Here is an 18,220-nt window from a genome sequence, read left to right as displayed (position 1 = left end):
TTATGAGAATCAGATTTGTTAATCATTCATGTATTTAACAAGCATTTATTAATCACCTTGTCCAGATGATAGACACTAGAAAATAGACCAAAGATACCAGCAGCACTGTCCCATTCAATTTACAGTCTCATGAAAGAGATAGATATGTAAGCAAATACTGATATTACAATGTAATAAGTGCTAAACAAAGGAATGTAACAGAGCCTTAGGAGTCCTAAAGGGATAGCTTACATCTAAGAGAATTGATACGATGTCACAGAAAAAGTATTTTATAAAGCTGGATTGTGAAGGAAGAAAGAGTAAGGACTTGTCTGACAAACAACTGGGAGAAGGTTGCTTAGGGAGAGGAAACAATATCAGCAAGAACAAGGACTTGTATGCTTAATGATAGGGAAGAGTGGGACCCCGGACCTTGGACTTTATGTATATGGGGATTTGTTTTATGTGTTTAGACAGAGGAATCACTTCAGCATATTTGTGTTCACTTAAGTAATTCTAAACACGTATGGGGCAATTTGGAGGGTTAAGAGGTAGAGACAGGGAGATTGATTTGGAGGCCAGTGCAAAAACTTAGATGACTTTTGAGTCTGATGAGAATCCAGACTATGATGTTGACTTTGTAAAGAAAGAAAGAAGAAAATGTAAGAACTGCTCAACGCTGTGTTCTGAAGAAGTGTCCAAATGCTACATGTGCACATTTTTGCTTTTGTTTTAAACTGTAGACATGGGATGTAGAGCTGGAAAGATCTGCAGAATCCTGGGCTGAAAGTTGCTTGTGGGAACATGGACCTGCAAGCTTGCTTCCATCAATTGGACAGAATTTGGGAGCACACTGGGGAAGGTATCTTAAAGCACAACTTTTTCTTTCTGAAAACATAAGTGTTTAAAATGAAGTCCTTATTAATTCATCAGTACAATTTTTCAAAGACTTGGTGCCTGAAGGAAAAGTAATCACGAAACAAATAACAAAAAATAAATGCCACACCAGAACAATCAGCAGTTTTTTAGACTTTAATGTAAATCATCAATTTATTAGTAATGTAATGGGCATAAAAATTTAAGTTTAATAATTTACGCTAAATTGTCTTTCTACCAAATTATACCAATGTATTTTGCAATATTTAGTTTTGTATTTTCTCCAACTTTGCTTGCCCTCTGTGACTATTTTCTTTCTGATAGATATAGGCCCCCGACGTTTCATGTACAATCGTGGTATGATGAAGTGAAAGACTTTAGCTACCCATATGAACATGAATGCAACCCATATTGTCCATTCAGGTGTTCTGGCCCTGTATGTACACATTATACACAGGTATGTTTGGGGGGTATTATACTTAATTCCCCCAAATTGAGTTAATGTAACTATGAAAGAAATTAGGCTAGTGAACTTGTCTTTCTTATTTAATATGGTTATTAAAAAAATTTATATGGATATTGATTATGTTGAATTGGCTTACAAAGTTCTATAAACAATGAAAATAATTATCACACAAAAAAGTCCAAACATCTACTTAAAAAGACATTATTTCAGTGATTTTGCATATCAAACATTTTTAATATAGCCCCAGTAATATGGGGGGAAATTTACCATCTTCAATGTCAAAGTTTTATCTCAAGGAATAAAAATATAGTTTTATTTACCAATGACATTCAGTATTTACATGTGCCACATATACATACATATTTATATTTCGTGTTCACAATTGGTATGTTCTAAACTTCCAAATCAAACAACTAAAGGCAGATTGATAAAGCTCACTGCTGATCAGGCTTATTATCAGTGAATATAAAGCAGATTGATTGTTCTGTATGCTTTTGCATGTGATAAGATTGACCAGCATCAAACTACCTGATAACCAGTGGCATGATGAAAAGATCATGTTGTATAAGAAATCTGAACATGTAAATTTTTGCTCCAGTATTTGCTGTTTAGGATGTGATTTTCTGTTCCTTTGTCAGAAAAGTTTCTTCATAGAAATGTTAATATGACATTAGGTTTGTGAGGGTGTAACTTTTGAATTATTTACTAAATTTGCATTTGAAAATGCTTGCATTTTATAACCAGACACAGTTATTTTTCTGTAGCTCTGCTTTTAAAATTGAATTAGGTATTACTCAAGGTCTCAGGAAAAAGACCCTTTTTGATTTGATCTCAGTTCATTTTGAATGATAAACGTTGGCTTCTCACATTCAAATTTTATGCATTTTTCTCTCAGAAGTGTTGTCCTATTTCATTTCAGCCTGCTTTTTCTGAGCCTTTCATTTTTCTAACATAGGTCGTGTGGGCAACTAGTAACAGAATCGGTTGTGCCATTAATTTGTGTCATAACATGAACATCTGGGGGCAGATATGGCCCAAAGCTGTCTACCTGGTGTGCAATTACTCCCCAAAGTGAGTAGACAAAACACTACGTTCAGATGTACATTTTTCTTAACAAAATGAAAATACCTTTACGTTCCTGATTGTTCCCCATTTTCAGTGTGTATCACTGAATGAAGTGTATTATTTTAATTCTGTTTATTTAATATGGCAACAATTATAGTTGCCTAATGCATAAAATAAATGCATAAAGGGGGATATGAAATATGAAAGTATAATCTTTGTGAATATGGGAACCATATTTTTATGTCTTTGGTTTTACTCACTATACTATCCATAAATATTGAATAATTGTTATTTATTAGAGATTAACAACTATACATTAATTGAGAAATGTATTTTCATCTGTGTAAAGACCATTTAAGGGATTATGTTAACAATGTGACACAATCATATTTAGGGTCAAATTCAAGTTTAATAATGTGTTTTTATTAAAGTAAATGGAATATAGTGAATATTCCATGGCAGAGTTTGGCTTTCTGCAAAAGTTTGATTTTGTAATTTTTAACAATATGTGTTATAAATTACTTTGGAAATTTTCAAAATGAGGCAGTAATTTATATTTAAACCTAGTAACCAGAAGGGCTCTATAATAAATTATATGAATGTCTTAAATCTATACGCCAAAATAATTACTTAGAATGTTCATATATAGTGATGTTTCACAATGTTTTATAAATTATGCCATTAGACTACTTTTTAATAGAGCGTATCATCTCTTACAGGGGAAACTGGTGGGGCCATGCCCCTTACAAACATGGGCGGCCCTGTTCTGCTTGCCCACCTAGTTTTGGAGGGGGCTGTAGAGAAAATCTGTGCTACAAAGGTAAGTGCTATTGTGTTGTGGTATTCATGTTGATTTATAGTTTAATCCAGCTCCTGCATTACTTATGTTTAAAAAAGCCAGAAGTGCACTTAATGATTACACGAAAAGTATCTAGAACTCTATTTCAAATATTTTGAAGAAATCTTTTACAAATATTTATATTACTAGTAAGTTTGTTATATGAAATTTTTAGAGTTCCATGGTTATTTCAGGTAACTATTTCTGATTCTACTTTGAAATTACCCCAGAATGAGAAGTATATTTATATTCTTAAAAAGAGTCATCTTAATGTATGGTTGACTAGAGTTATTTCCATAACTGTCATCTTTTTTTAAAGGATTTAGGAATTTAACACAATTTATTTTTAGCGCTTTAAACATTTTTAACAAAATACCCCTTTGTGTATCTTATTGAACCATGCTCAATGAATTATGTTGATTTTTCACTTCTCACTGCACACTATTCAATTTGTCATGCTAAAATAATAAGAAAAGTATAATAGTAATATAAAACTACTATAAAAGTAGTACTGTCAAATGCATTTGATATCTTAAAAAGTAAATATGGTGTCCTGTTTATAGCACATAAAGATAAACTGTTATGACAAAGCTTTGTGAAAAGTCATGCACTTTTGCATTCAAGTGAACATTTTTTACTGCCTTGTACTTTTTTCTTGATGACTAAAAGAGGAATAATGTAGACGAAGTGTATTAGGAAATATTTGAACAATTGCAGCCCTTTTTTAGTGCTCATAATGACACGTGTCTCTTTTTTTCCCTTAATGACGCATTAACTAAAATGAGTAGACAAGAAGTGACCATATATGTCCCTCTGTTGTATAAGCCATTTTAAAATTCCTAGAAGCGTTTGCAGCATTTTTTCCTTGTGTGGGTGTTTTTCATATTCTCTGTGGCCAAACCTCCAACCTACCTGCCTCTTCCCTGGTGACCATTATCTTTTACTTAAAGCTGACTTTCTTGTGACTTCATACTTTTTTTTTAGGTTCTGAGTTCTTGGGCATGCATCAAAATGATACACTTTTCCAAAATGTGCCATTGTCAAGCCTTTGATAAAGGCCAGTCTGGAAATAAACATTAAATTCAAAATTTGAAATTACTCTCCATACTCAGAAGTTTAAATTTCTGCACATTAAATTTTCTTCTAAAGGAAAAAAACTCTATGGACATGGATTTTGTCATAAATAATAAGGGCATGTAAATCCTTCTTTAGGCCACATTTCCATTTGGGAGAAGTCTAAATGTGATCCTCCTGAAAATATTAAGAATATGATTTTAATTGAAAACAAATTTGATTTTGCTAAGCCATGACCTTATTAGATCACTGTGTAGATTTCATGGTGTCATTATGAAAATCAAACAATGATATGTTGAAATATAAGCAAAGTTTAGAAGTGGCTTCATTGAATATTAGTCGAACATTAACATAAATGAATCAAGGACTTAAAGGCTTATGTGTATTCATTTATTCCACTGCAGTACCTAAGATCACCACCTTAAGCCAAAACCTGTGCAGAAAAACAGTACTGATTTTTCTAGTTCTAAATGTTAAATAGGAGTATTAAAGTATATTATTATTTGATAATTCATGCACATGTAAAATAGGGTTAATATTTCCTAAATCTGCTTTCTCTAACAGAAGGGTCAGACAGGTATTATCCCCCTCGAGAAGAGGAAACAAATGAAATAGAACGACAGCAGTCACAAGTCCATGACACCCATGTCCGGACAAGATCAGATGATAGTAGCAGAAACGAAGTCATAAGCACACAGCAAATGTGTAAGACCTCCATATTACTTATAAAAATTTTCAAAGTACATAAATGGTATATCCATCAAGATTTTATTAATTTGAACATTTTTAGAATGGAAAAAATTTTGTCATTAGGCTATATATAATGAACTACAACTGCTTTTATATTATTTAAGTTATTTAGGTATTTTTTTCTTTGTAGCCCAAATTGTTTCTTGTGAAGTAAGATTAAGAGATCAGTGCAAAGGAACAACCTGCAATAGGTAACATTTGTTATTATTTTGAAAATTAATTGAATATAATTAATATTTTTATTTTGTACTGACATTCAGAGAAACTAAATTTTGTGCCCAATTACTTTTATTTAGGTACGAATGTCCTGCTGGCTGTTTGGATAGTAAAGCTAAAGTTATTGGCAGTGTACATTATGAAATGGTAAGTGTTATAAATGTAATTATTTGAGGATAGAGTCATTCCATGTAATATTTGATTTTTATTGTGCAAAATAACACCTTACATAAGTATAGATATTTTGCTCAGAAATGTTTATTTAATTGAAAGTCACATAAGTGGTAAATAGTTGGGACTTATGCAGAACTCTAATATTTTTAACATCTTTTTATCTCCTCCTTTTTTCCAAGCAATCCAGCATCTGTAGAGCTGCAATTCATTATGGTATAATAGACAATGATGGTGGCTGGGTAGATATCACTAGACAAGGAAGAAAGCATTATTTCATCAAGTCCAACAGAAATGGTATTCAAACAATTGGGTAAGTACCCAAATAATCTTTTGGACCAGATAATTTTAAATTGTAACAGTGAGCTAACACATTTTTTTTTTAGAGCAAAGCATAGAATAATTTAAGAAGAAAGAATTTGGTTATTTTCAAGGTTCATTTTAGCTTGTAGTTTTCTTAGACAAAAAGAAGATAACGCATTTAAGGTCAAAGTTGAACTCTTTTGCTTTTAATGGGCATGCTAAAACTCCAAATTTTTGAGTTTCATTAAAAATGTATAAATTTACAGTTAATTCCCAGTGTAAAGCAATACATTTTTTAGCTTGACAGAAAATACCCTGAGAAGGGTAAGTAATTTGCATATTCTTCCTGGCCTATTTAGGGAAAATGGCTTATTTCATGCCACAGTAACTTTGTTGATAAGATAAATTACATTAGAGAAAAGAGCATTTTGAAAAGTTCTCTAAATATGTATTATGCTATGTCATCTTTCTTTTGTCCATTTAAAACTATCCCAATATAAAAGCATTTAATTTTATTAATGTTTCTCCTATTAGGTGTACCAAATACCTTATTCCAAAACACTGTGCATTTTTACATGTACCGTATAGAAAGTAGAAAAATGGGGGCTTTTGAAATACCTCTTTAGTGTCTTTTTTTTCCCTCTAAGTAAAACAGTAAACATTACTGAAGTTCATACAGAACTCCTTTTCTTAGGAAATTTGACATTGTCTCTTTTGTTACAATACAGTTGCATGAAACTTCACAGTGGGGTTAAGTTGGAATTAATAACTATAAAAAACTATTAGGAACTCTCAAAAATTTGTGGAATGATCTCCTATACAGTCTTTTTTTTATTGTTGTTTTTCGTTTGTTTGTTTTGTTTTTTGTTTTTTGTCACCCAGACTGGAGTTCAGTGTCACCCAGACTGGAGTGCAGTGGCGTGATCTCAGGTCACTGCAACCTCCACCTTCTGGGCTCAAGCGATTCTCCTGCTTCAGTCTCCCAAGTAGCTGGAATACAGGTGCGTGCCACCATGCCCAGCTAATTTTTGTATTTTTCGTAGAGACGAGGTTTCACCATGTTGGCCAGGCTGGTCTTGAACTCCTGACCTCAGGTGATCCACCCGCCTCGGCCTCACAAAGTACTGGGATTACAGGTGTGAGCCACCACATCTGGCTTATACAGTCTTATTAAAAGGCTTGAAGGGTGGTTTTTAGCTGTTAGTGATAACTCTTTTTAGCCAAAAAAAAAATTTTTTTTAAAGACAGTCTCACAAGTTCAACTTTTCCTGCCTCATCCTCCCAAGTAGCTGGGACTACAGGCACGTGCCACCATGTCCAACTAATTTTTGTTATTTTTAGTAGAGATGGGGTTTCACCAGGTTGGCGAGGCTGGTCTCGAACTCCTGACCTCAAGTGATCCACCAGCCTCAGCCTCCCATAGTGCCAGGATTACAGGCGTGAGCCACCACACTTGGCCTGAAGTTCTATAGAAATATTCATTAATTAACCTATTGACTTGGAAAACATTTATTACTTTCAATAAGTAATAAATATTGGTTATTAGCTTTAGTAAGCCAAGCAGTGGGTGTTCTGTTAAAGGACATTTATCCTGTTATTTACTTTTTTTCCTCTTAATTTTCAGTTATCTCTATTATAGAAATTCTCTTGAAACTTGAAGGCTATATTTAATAGATTGTATATTTTATGCCTCAAAGAATGTTACTTCTTTTGGACACATTATAGATGATGAATATTAAATACAGAATTTGAAGCTGATGGAAATAAAGAATTGTTGAAATTTTACACCTTCAGTTCTGAGCTAATGTGTTCAGAGAGTGTACCATGTTAAAATACCATCACAAATAAGCCTTACCTTTTGCAATAGATGTTATATAAACCTATTAAAATTTTGATGTATAATTGTGTGCCTAATCTTATATTTCAGCTTTTTAATAATGCATGTGATGAGGAGAAGTTTATTCATTTTACTGTATAATTTTGCTAGATACTAGGGGGAACAAAAAAGGAATAATGGACGCTCCCTTAGCTACTTATTATTTTGTAGTCTTTTCACAACATTGTCTTGTATTTCCTGTTGTGAAAGACTAAATAGTTTGGTCCCATGGAGGCAGGAAATTAGTATTTGAGGGTTTTAATTTTGATAGGAATCAAATATATTTTATATATATATATATTTGATTCAAATATATATATATATATAGCTCTATGCTATTATCTATATGTTTTTGAGATCAATAATGAAAAGAGATTACCTGAAGAATGGTGTTGATTTGGTTAATACCTGATGGTAATATGGATTTAGCATAAAACTGATGATGTATTCTTATATTGCTACTTGTCTATTTTAGTAAGTGTTTAAAAAGAAAATTAAGTGTTCATAGACTTGAAAGATACCAGAAATGATGCTGCTGCTGCTGATGCCTATATGAAAATAATTAACATTTCTGTATTTTTACCTTCAGCAAATATCAGTCTGCTAATTCCTTCACAGTCTCTAAAGTAACAGGTTAGCACATTCTTCATCTTATTTTCTTAGTACTGTGTAGTATGTTACTGCTTTCAAAGGATTCACTCATTGTTTTGTGTTTTAATTCTTCAGTTCAGGCTGTGACTTGTGAAACAACTGTGGAACAGCTCTGTCCATTTCATAAGCCTGCTTCACATTGCCCAAGGTAAACCAGTGTACACATAGGGGGCTTTGGCCCTGTGATAACTGTTTTTGCCTGAAATTCTGATGTCTCTGGGATTCAAAAGTTGTATAATCTTGAACTTCTAAGCAGGAGGGAGCAATGAAACATCATAAACTACATGCACTCCAGGCAGGCCTAGTGTACTTTCTCAAAATGCAAAAGTATTCTCTGCTATTTCATAATGTCAGGGTTTATGCTTGTAATCTGTATGTTCATCTGTGATACAAAGAGTGCTTTATTAGTCTGCTGTGGCTGCTGTAACAAAATAGCATAGACTGGGTGGTGTAAACAACAGAAATTTATTTCTCACGGTTCTGGAGGTTGAGAAGTTCAAGATCAAGGTGCTGGCTGATTCAGTTCCTGATGAGGGCTCTCTTCCTGGTCTACAGATGGCCACCTTCTCTGTGTCCTCACATGGTGGAGGGAGAAACAGAGCTCACTCTCTTATCCCTTCTTATAAGGACACTAATCCTATTGGATGAGGACCCTACCCTTACGACCTCATTTAACATTAATTACCTTCATAAAGGCCCTGTCTCCAAGTTAGTCAAATTGGGGATTGAGACTTCAACATATGAACTTTGAAGGGACAAAATCATTCAGTTCATAACAATTTCTTACAACAGAAACTAAAGTGGCATAACTCGTATTTTAACATCATTATCCAGTTTTTTAAATTAGATCAATCTGATTGCATTTGGTAAGTTAAAAAGCCCATCTTTACCTTTCTTTTATTTTTGTTTTTTAATATTCTCTTTTACAAGATTATAATGGAATTTATATACTATAAAATAATGAAAAAAGCTTTATTTATCTTGGCCAAGCTAAGATGAAAACTATTAGAGGTATTATGGTTTAATCCATAATAGTAGCTAGGAAAAATAAAGTATGTCTCCATATATATCCACTCTTAGTTCTACACACACTATTTCCATTAATGCAAATATCCACACTACTTTTAAAAACTAGTAATGAGATTTAAAGATATAATTGTAATTTGACAAAACATTTTAGTCTAAAAATTTAAGGAGCTTAATTTTTATGGAAAAGTTTATCTACTTTGGAAAAACATCATTACCCTTTTAAAATGAAAGCAACGTTTCACTTAAAGAATGGGATTGGCTGTTCACAAGGTACATAACGGAATCTTTATAACGGAAGACTGTGATCTTCATATAACAGAGTACTTCATTTTCTGTCAGTTTCTAAGTTACAGATGTGATATAAACAATAAATGTCCTCACATACAAATAGCCTGTTTCCTTTCAAATCATTTGTCTCTACTAATGCAAGACTGCTGTTGTAATATTTTCGGTCAGCTAACTTGGTGCATGCTAATTGAGAATTTTAAAATTCTTCAGCTTGTACATTGGCTGAAATCAGCAGATTACCAAGTATGTAGGATAATTTGAGGACCTCTTACTGGGTGAAGTGCATCATACACTTTTTACCATTTGACCACCAATGAATTATATGCTGAATATTTTTGTGATAAAAATACAATCTCCTGTTACTAGAGCTTGACTAATTATCCTCTTATAAGGCTCACATATTTGATTAGATCATTGTTTGCTCTGTAGTCTTAGTCAATTTTGGAGAAATATTTTTTTCAGAATTCTCAAGACCCCTACACTTACAGATTGCAGTTTTATAGAAAAAAGTAAAGATGTATTGCTAGGTGAAGCTGGTAAATTTTAGCATCATAATATGTGAAAAAAACCCAGGAACTTTAGAATTTAAATTTATAAATATGTATTAAATACCTACTAAGTACGAATATTATGCCTAGCCTTATGTCAGCCATGTGACTAGGTTTATGAGGACCAAATAATAAGGAGAGTCTCTGCAGAGCATTCTAACATAAAGGCTCTCACTAGTAGATGCTCAATAAAGGGTAATTTTATAACTACAAAACAAACTATATCAATATTATTGCAAAAGGGATAAATCAAGTAAAGCATTAATAAACAAGCTCCCTATTTCTTGGCTTGTTTCAGAAAGCAAAACATCGAAATAAGGAAAATGATATAAATTTTTAAAATTCACTTTAGCCTTTACTGTTACCAACATAATAAATCCATAGAAATGACAATTTATGCATAACATTGACCTTAAGTAGTCTGAAAAACTTCTCCCTTTTTTTTTATTTCAGTGAAACAAAATTGTCATTTGTTTCTCCTGTGTAAAATTTGTAATAGTTTTGGCCAGGCGTGGTGGCTCACGCCTGTAATCCCAGCACTTTGGGAGGCTGAGGTGGGTGGATCACGACGTCAGGAGATCGAGACCATCCTGGCTAACACGATGAAACCCCATCTCTACTAAAAATACAAACAAAAATTAGCCGGGCGTGGTGGCGGGTGCCTGTAGTCCCAGCTACTCCAGAGGCTAAGACAGGAGAATGGCGTGAACCTGGGAGGCCGAGCTTGCAGTGAGCTGAGATCGCGCCACTGCACTCCAGCCTGGGCGAAAGAGCGAGACTCTGTCTCAGAAAAAAAGAAAAAAGAAAAAAATTGTAATAGTTTCATAAACTGGGTTATAATGATATTATTTATATGACAGGTTATAACTTTTAGGGAACCATGTAGTTGGTATATTTCTTTTAGAATTTCATATGACTTAAGTAGGCTGAGGCATAGTCTATTCTGGAGAAAAAATGACAATAAATAAATTAATGAAATTAGCTCAAGAAGACCTTGAAGAAACAAGATTCCTGCAAGTCATATCCTTGAAAGTTTCCATGTCTGGTAGAACGATTCAAAATAAACTATCTAACTATTATTTAGTAACCATTTGGTGGCTATGTAGTAATTATTACTTAGTGTCTTATAAAAATTATAAGAAATGTTATCCAGTTTTACATATACCTATAAACAATTAGATCTTTAAAATTTATTGAATGCTCAAGATGTAAAAGTAGATATTAAAGTATGTCAGCATTTTCATTCAAAATTTACCGGCAAATTATAGGTAAAAAAAAAAAAAAAAAAAGTTTACCGGACCAGTACCTACCTTCTCAGTAGTATGTAACAAGCTACTACTGTTTTTACTATGTAAAAACAGATTGGAATACAAACAAACAAAAAACTTCCCCCAATCTTTGCTTTACCTGAACTCATCTAAGTAGAAACTAACTCAACTTGGACTACTGACTTTGGCATTCCACAAACCAGCAGCTGAATATGGGCAAGATAAAGTTTGCAGAGCATGCAGAGCAAGTGATTTTAACAGCCATAAGGATGACGGTGAATGCCTAGCAGTTCTCAAATACAATAAGATCAGTTTCCAGTCAAAGGGGACACCCTTCTTCCTGCAGAAACCCCAGACAGCATCTTTTACAACAATCAAGTCTTTAATTCAAAGTTATAGAAACTCAGATGGATTTATTATATTTAAATGGTTCTGGTTTCCATGTTATGTGAAGTATATACACTCTAGAATATACAGTGTTATACAAATTTTAGAAATAAAAACTATATTTCTTAGAAGCTATGTTAAGGAAGATCTGCTTCAGTTGGCAAGGGTAGTTTCAACTGAAGTATATTTAGAATACTTTTAGGAAAATTGTTGATGCTATCATCATCCACTAATGATTATCATGTAAACAGTCTCATTTACTATTTAAAATTGTGTGTTTTCCAGTTTTAGTTTGTGTTTCCTTTTAGTGATTGTGTGTGTGTGTGTGTGTGTGAATGCAGACGAGCCACTTGATTAAAAGTAAAGTGCCATTTGACAGTTTCTTGAACTTTGGGAGTAGATTTTTTAAAATATCATGTGATTGATTAAATATTGATAATTGGATCCTACGTTTAAATAAAAAGCTTTTGGTCATATTGTATTAGAGCCTGAACAACAAAAAAAGTGTTTGGAAATGTCTTTGAAGTGAGCTAAGCCAACCAGATATCAGTAAGGCAGTAGGATTTCTGGAGGAAGTGCATTCCATGCAGAGAGGAAGATAAATGCAAAGGCTCTAAGGCAGAAGCCTATTGTGTGTGTTTGAGGAATAACCATTAGGCCCATGTGACTGCAGCAGGGTGAGAAAGTGGGAAAGGAGTAAGATATAAAGTTGGAAAGGCAGTGAGGATAAAAGATGCAGGGCTTATTGACCTTCCTGAGGCTCTTGTCATTTACTCTGAATGTGATGGAAGCCACTGGAATATTTGGAGCAGAGGAATGATGTGTTTGGACTTGTATATTTGTTGTTGTTGTTGTTTTGTTTTGTTCTGAGATGGAGTCTTGCTGTGTTGCCCAGGCTGGAGTGCAGTGGCATGATCTCAGCTCACTGCAACCTCTGCCTCCCAGGTTCCAACAATTCTCCTGCGTCAGCCTCCGAAGTAGTGGGATTACAGGCACCCAGGACCATGCCCGGCTAATTTTTGTATTTTTAGCAGAGACGGGGTTTCACCATGTTGGCCAGGCTGGTCACAAACTCCTGACCTCAGGCGATCCACCCACCTCGGCCTCCCAGAGTGCTGGGATTACAGGCATGAGCCACTGCGCCTGGCTGGACTTGTACGTTTTAATATAAGTATGGAAAACAGATTGGAGAGGGCCAAATTGGAAGCAGGGAGACCATAGAAGAAGCATAGAAGAGCCTATTGCAGTAAGTTAGACAGTAGATGATAGAGCCCAGAGTTACCATGATTGAGGTGCTTGGGGATGCTCTGATCTTGGATATGTTTTCATGTATAGCCAATGGAAATTGCTGATGGATTGAATGTAAGGTGTGAGATTAAGGGAGGGATTGAGGATAGAAAGGTTTCTGGCCTGAGCACTTGGAATCATGGAGGTGCCATTTATTGCAATGGGAAGCCTACGGAAAGAACAGATTTGGGAGCTAGAGAAGGAGATTAGGAATTTGGTTTCATACATGGTAAATTTGAGATGTTTATTATAGCTAAGTGGAGATGTTGAATAAGCAGTAGGATATTCAAGTATGGAATTAAGAGATGTCCCAACTGGAAATGTAAATTTGGAAATCAGCCATTTAAAGATGATAATTAAAACTGTGAAATTGGATGAGATTCCAAAGATGTGAATATAAAGAAGAGAAACTGTGAGATGTATGAGGCAGACAATGATTCAGATTTTCCAAGTTATTGGTTTACTAAATTCTACAGATACATTGGGTACCAACTTCTCAGATACATTGGGTACCAACTTCTTAGATACATTGAGATGCTTTCTGATGTTTCTTTTGGCTTCAAATCCCCACATTAGAAAGCTTCGTAACTAATTTTTTTAAAATGACATTTATGCCAAAAGATAGATAAACAGAAGCAATTGTGTCTACTGCTTGGGCTTGTACAATTGACCTATTTCAGGAGAAAAAATGAGTAGGGTTTAGAATGTTGAGCTTACTTTGTGTATGCATATCTGTGGTTTTACTAATAAGAAAGACTTAAGTAACCGGCTTACTTAATATATATATAATATATATTTTTTTCAGAGTATACTGTCCTCGTAACTGTATGCAGGCAAATCCACATTATGCTCGTGTAATTGGAACTCGAGTTTATTCTGATGTAAGTATCCTAATTTATACAGCTGTCAACATTCATGTATATGTATAAATGTATAGACACATTTAAATGTGTATATGTACATTTATATACAGAGCGAAGAAACAGACTTTGTTAATGTGCATTCTCAGAAGAGTTAAACATCCATATCACTGAAAAATTAATATCCATATGTACGATAAGAGTGTATAATTATTTGACAAAATTTTTCTTCACTTTCTCCCCATATGTTTTATATAAGACACATAATGAAATAGTCTGTAGTTATTGTTGGGAAGGAAAATGTGTTTTGTTTTTCTTTTGATTCTTTAGTATTTGAAGTCTGAACTGGATAATTAAGAATTTGTCAAAAGTTGAAACAATATCTTCACTGCCAAACGGCCATTTAAAATGTAGCATAGAGTCATAGAGATGCTACATTAAAGTATATGCAAAAGAGAACTAGTTGAGGGGATGTTGTAAGAGATGACTTTAGTGGGGTTGGACAAGGAATATGAGCTGTGATGGTCCAGGCTGGAGTGCAGTGGCATGATCATATCTCAGTTTAACCTCAAACTCGGGCTCAAGTGATCCTCCTGCCTCAGCCTCCCAAGTAACTAGAAGAACAAATACATGACACCATGCCTGGCTCTTTTTCTGTTGTTGTAGAGATGGGGTCTCACTGTGTTGCTCAGGCTGGTGTGGCCTCAAGCAGTCCTCCTGCCTTGGCCTTCCAAGGTGCCAGGCCTGTTAAGTGCTTGTTGAGCCAGGTTTTTAGTGTTGGTTGGTAAAGAGGATCAGGGAACGTGTTCTAGTGGGATAAGTGACATTTACAAAGTAACGGAGTTAAGAGTCAATGAGCTGCACATCAGACTAGCAGATAGCTTTGTCTCTAAGCTGCTGAAAATCGGAACGAAAAGGGGCTTCAACCAAGTTAGTCTGAGAGAGAGAGGAATCCAGCTCACATCAGTGTGTAGACAAAGTCTGAAAGTGCATGCTGATGAGTTTACGTTTTATCAGGCAAACACTTAGAAACCATTACAGATTTCTAAGCCAGAGAGTTACAAATGCAAATTTAGGAAATGTCTTATGCACATATTCAATAGAATATTAAGGGAATTTGATCATGAAAAGAGGCCTGAATATGTACATTACCACCTATTTCTCTTGGTGAGCTTACTTACCAAGATTTTTTTCAGTTCAGCTTTACCTTTGCAGTTATTCTCCAATTCTGAGTCTCTCTCAAGCTCCAGATTTGCACTGGTCTTATGTGCCACTGAAAAGTCCTGCTGGTATCTTGAATGTACTAGTCTTCACATTTGTGCTTATATTCTTGCCTCTGTTGAAATACAGTATTTTTGCAAATTTTATTTCAAAACTGTGGTCATTCTTCAAAACCTAAATTATTGCCACTTTCTCTGTGAGGGTGCGTTGCTGGACCTTCCAACCCAAGTATGAAGTTGCCCTTATTTCAACCCCTATAACTTCATTTTTTCCTTTTGGCACTTAGCCTGTTGTATTGGGTATTATGATTATTACCCTATCTCTTTTATTAGTTTGTAAGTTTCTCAAGGGCAGCAGCTGGGTTATTCATTCATCATTTTGTGATCACTAATTTGATGTCTGCCAAGCTGTGAACAAGACAGGCATGTTCTGCCTGAACAGAGCTTAGAGCACATAGTTACGTCAGGTATTAACCAAGTACCTTGCACATAAGTATTTGTTGAAACAAGTAGATTAATAAATATATAGGAATATGCATATCTGAACTCAACAGAGATTTCCAAAGAAATCATACTTTTCAGATTTTCCCTTTAAGCAGAACTTTTAATTTTAGTCACGTCTAGTGAAAGTCTTTAAAAATAACCTGTATACTTCTATGTCTTTAAAGTCATCTATTTGCTAGAGTTAAGGTTTTGTTGGAACTCATATCTTGAGATCATTTTATCTTTCTACCCCCAGTGAAATGGCTGCATAATATGTGTCTTATATAGGTCCTTTGAAGAGTAAGTTGGAAATATAAAGATTAATGTCAAACGGCAAGTACGAAATCAGAGATCCAATCGTTAATAGCCAGTCTTCCTGGCCCTACAAAATACATATCTCTCCAAATAAAGGATGGAAATGTGAGAATCAATCAGCCAGACTCCCTCCCTCCTTCCCTCCCTCCTTCCTTTCTCTTTCTTTCCTTCCATTTATAGAGCTAGACCTTGTACATTCTGTTTCTTTGAACTTTTATAGATTATATATTTCTGCATTCATTAAAAAAATTCTATTTTTACAGATAATTCTTTTCATCATATATTAGTTTTTAAAAAGTCTGAGTATGAAAAGAAAATGTCTTCTGACCTTTGAACTCAAATAGGGATGCCTGCTGAATCTATAATTGCAGGCAATACAATAGTCTCAAAACATATTAAATACTTGGACTTAGTAAATGTTATATCTAAGCACTTTTGTTGCCTTGGGAAAAATGCTGATTAATATCCTTTTAACAGAACAAATACTGAAATATGCACGGAATTATTTTTAATTCCATCTGTTAAGAACCATATTGGATGCAAATATAATTCAATGGGACTTTAAGTGTTGAAGAAAATGTCTTTGAGTAAGGATGCAGGTTTTAGATACATGGTATTTTGCGATACAGCAAAAGCATGGAAAGGATTAAACAGCTTGGCATTCAGACTCTGATCTAGTAAATACTGACTGATGCTCTGGAGTTCACAGCACAGTAATAATGCAAGGTCATGTAAGATATACATGCTTATTTTAAAAAGCATATTAAATCACTCACATGTGCATAGAGATAAGAAAAGAACACACCACTGGGATCAGAAAAGACCCATGGGCATTTGACATGGATTGCTTTATACTGAAACAGTTCAAATATTGTCTTTGGTTTGATTTCCTTGGATTGTACTTAGTTGTTGACAAATTTTGGTAAAACATTTGGACTAAAGCAAATGTTAAAATCTTGAGAAGATTTTAATGGGCCAAAAGAAAGGATCTGACTTTTAGAATTCAGTAGTTTTAAAAATTCAAAAGTATTGGACCTGAAACAATAATTTTCTTCTCCATAGAAATCCCATTCAATTCAGATTTTATGACTAGTGCAATGTAATCATAGGACTTTCCTAGTATTTCATGTCAGACCATTCAAACTAAGTTGACAGGCATTACAAATCTAGGTAGAAGCTATGATGATTCTTCATTTTTTTCTTTTTAGGGTTATTCTTTTAGGCAAAGTTTCTCTGTGTAGATTATATTATTTACTAAGAAAAAACTGCCCCATTTCTTGTATTTTGGAAGAGGGGCCATAGTCATATGCAGAACTATGGTGGAGTTTGTATTAGGCAAAAGTGAACATACATGAGGGATGAATAATCTAACCTATGAACATTTGGTCAGAGTGAGCCCAGTATAGAACAAAGGCTAACATTTAAGAATGACAAACAGGACCTAGAAGAGATAAAAGAAGCTAATTTGCTTTGTATTGCTTTGATACTCTAAAGCCTACTGTTTGGACAGAACAGGTGTTTGCTAGATTAGATTGGGGAGGGGTCTTACCGTTGCAGTCACCTTTAAGGTTGGCCTTCAGACTTGCTCCAAATTGCCTTTGACTTTGTGACGTTTCAGACATTCTTTTATGCACAAAACCTCATCCTGTAGCTGCTCACTGGCTATCCATGACATCAGGATGTCAGTGACTTCAGTCTATTAATAATAGAAGAATAGGCTGGACAAGTCCAGCCGGAATTTCCAATAATGGCAGTTTGTTTCTTTACCTTCTCAGCTGTCCAGTATCTGCAGAGCAGCAGTACATGCTGGAGTGGTTCGAAATCACGGTGGTTATGTTGATGTAATGCCTGTGGACAAAAGAAAGACCTACATTGCTTCTTTTCAGAATGGAATCTTCTCAGAAAGGTAAAAACAAAACATATGTATGTATACTTTTAAATACCATCTATCACTGTATTCATGATTGCTTTACAGTTGACCCACTTTAATATTTTTAATTTTTTTCAAAGTTAAGTGGCAGAGCCAGTGTGTTCCTTTGCACACTTGTGTACCAGTCAGCCTTCCAGGGATGGGAGAAGCTGTAGTACCAGAGGTGCCTGTCTCCTGCAGGCTTATAAAAATCAACATGAAAATCGGATTACAAGTCAGAACTACTCTTTTGTTAATTGATCTTATAATTAGGAACTTTCTTTCATCCTCTTTTGGATTTTCTAGATTAGTTTTATATTTAATTCTTTCTAGGTGAGCAAGGCACAGAATATTTCTCTAA

The 18,220-nt window shown here is 34.4% G+C and overlaps 1 protein-coding gene and 1 long non-coding RNA gene across 3 annotated transcripts in view; one reads left to right on the top strand and one right to left on the bottom strand.

The window, feature by feature from the left end:
• The window catches only part of CRISPLD1 (cysteine rich secretory protein LCCL domain containing 1), a 50,450-nt gene that overhangs the window by 27,556 nt on the left and 4,674 nt on the right, over positions 1 to 18,220 (top strand). Inside the window, exons 3-14 of one of the 2 annotated variants that reach the window (XM_004047167.3) lie at positions 723 to 841; positions 1,180 to 1,312; positions 2,277 to 2,392; positions 3,106 to 3,206; positions 4,863 to 5,003; positions 5,179 to 5,239; positions 5,345 to 5,411; positions 5,618 to 5,748; positions 8,204 to 8,247; positions 8,341 to 8,413; positions 13,878 to 13,953; positions 17,726 to 17,856. In XM_004047167.3, the coding sequence (XP_004047215.1) occupies positions 723 to 841; positions 1,180 to 1,312; positions 2,277 to 2,392; positions 3,106 to 3,206; positions 4,863 to 5,003; positions 5,179 to 5,239; positions 5,345 to 5,411; positions 5,618 to 5,748; positions 8,204 to 8,247; positions 8,341 to 8,413; positions 13,878 to 13,953; positions 17,726 to 17,856 (1,193 nt within the window). Of the gene's footprint in view, positions 1 to 722; positions 842 to 1,179; positions 1,313 to 2,276; positions 2,393 to 3,105; positions 3,207 to 4,862; positions 5,004 to 5,178; positions 5,240 to 5,344; positions 5,412 to 5,617; positions 5,749 to 8,203; positions 8,248 to 8,340; positions 8,414 to 13,877; positions 13,954 to 17,725; positions 17,857 to 18,220 lie in introns of those variants that run through there. The other variant, XM_019032970.4, reaches the window with a different exon arrangement.
• The window catches only part of LOC129523977 (uncharacterized), a 90,224-nt gene continuing 77,606 nt past the window's right edge, over positions 5,603 to 18,220 (bottom strand). The window contains exons 2-4 of the long non-coding RNA XR_008667618.2: positions 17,500 to 17,798; positions 15,114 to 15,268; positions 5,603 to 5,687 (exon numbers count right to left, since the gene is read on the bottom strand). This is a non-coding gene — a long non-coding RNA (uncharacterized lncRNA). The remainder of the gene's footprint in view (positions 5,688 to 15,113; positions 15,269 to 17,499; positions 17,799 to 18,220) is intronic.

The sequence above is a fragment of the Gorilla gorilla genome, chromosome 7, assembly GCF_029281585.2.
Source record: "Gorilla gorilla gorilla isolate KB3781 chromosome 7, NHGRI_mGorGor1-v2.1_pri, whole genome shotgun sequence".
In the NCBI taxonomy this organism is placed as follows: Eukaryota; Metazoa; Chordata; class Mammalia; order Primates; family Hominidae; genus Gorilla; species Gorilla gorilla.
Note: the sequence above shows the minus strand (reverse complement) of the source record. Positions and strands in the feature narration are given on the sequence as shown.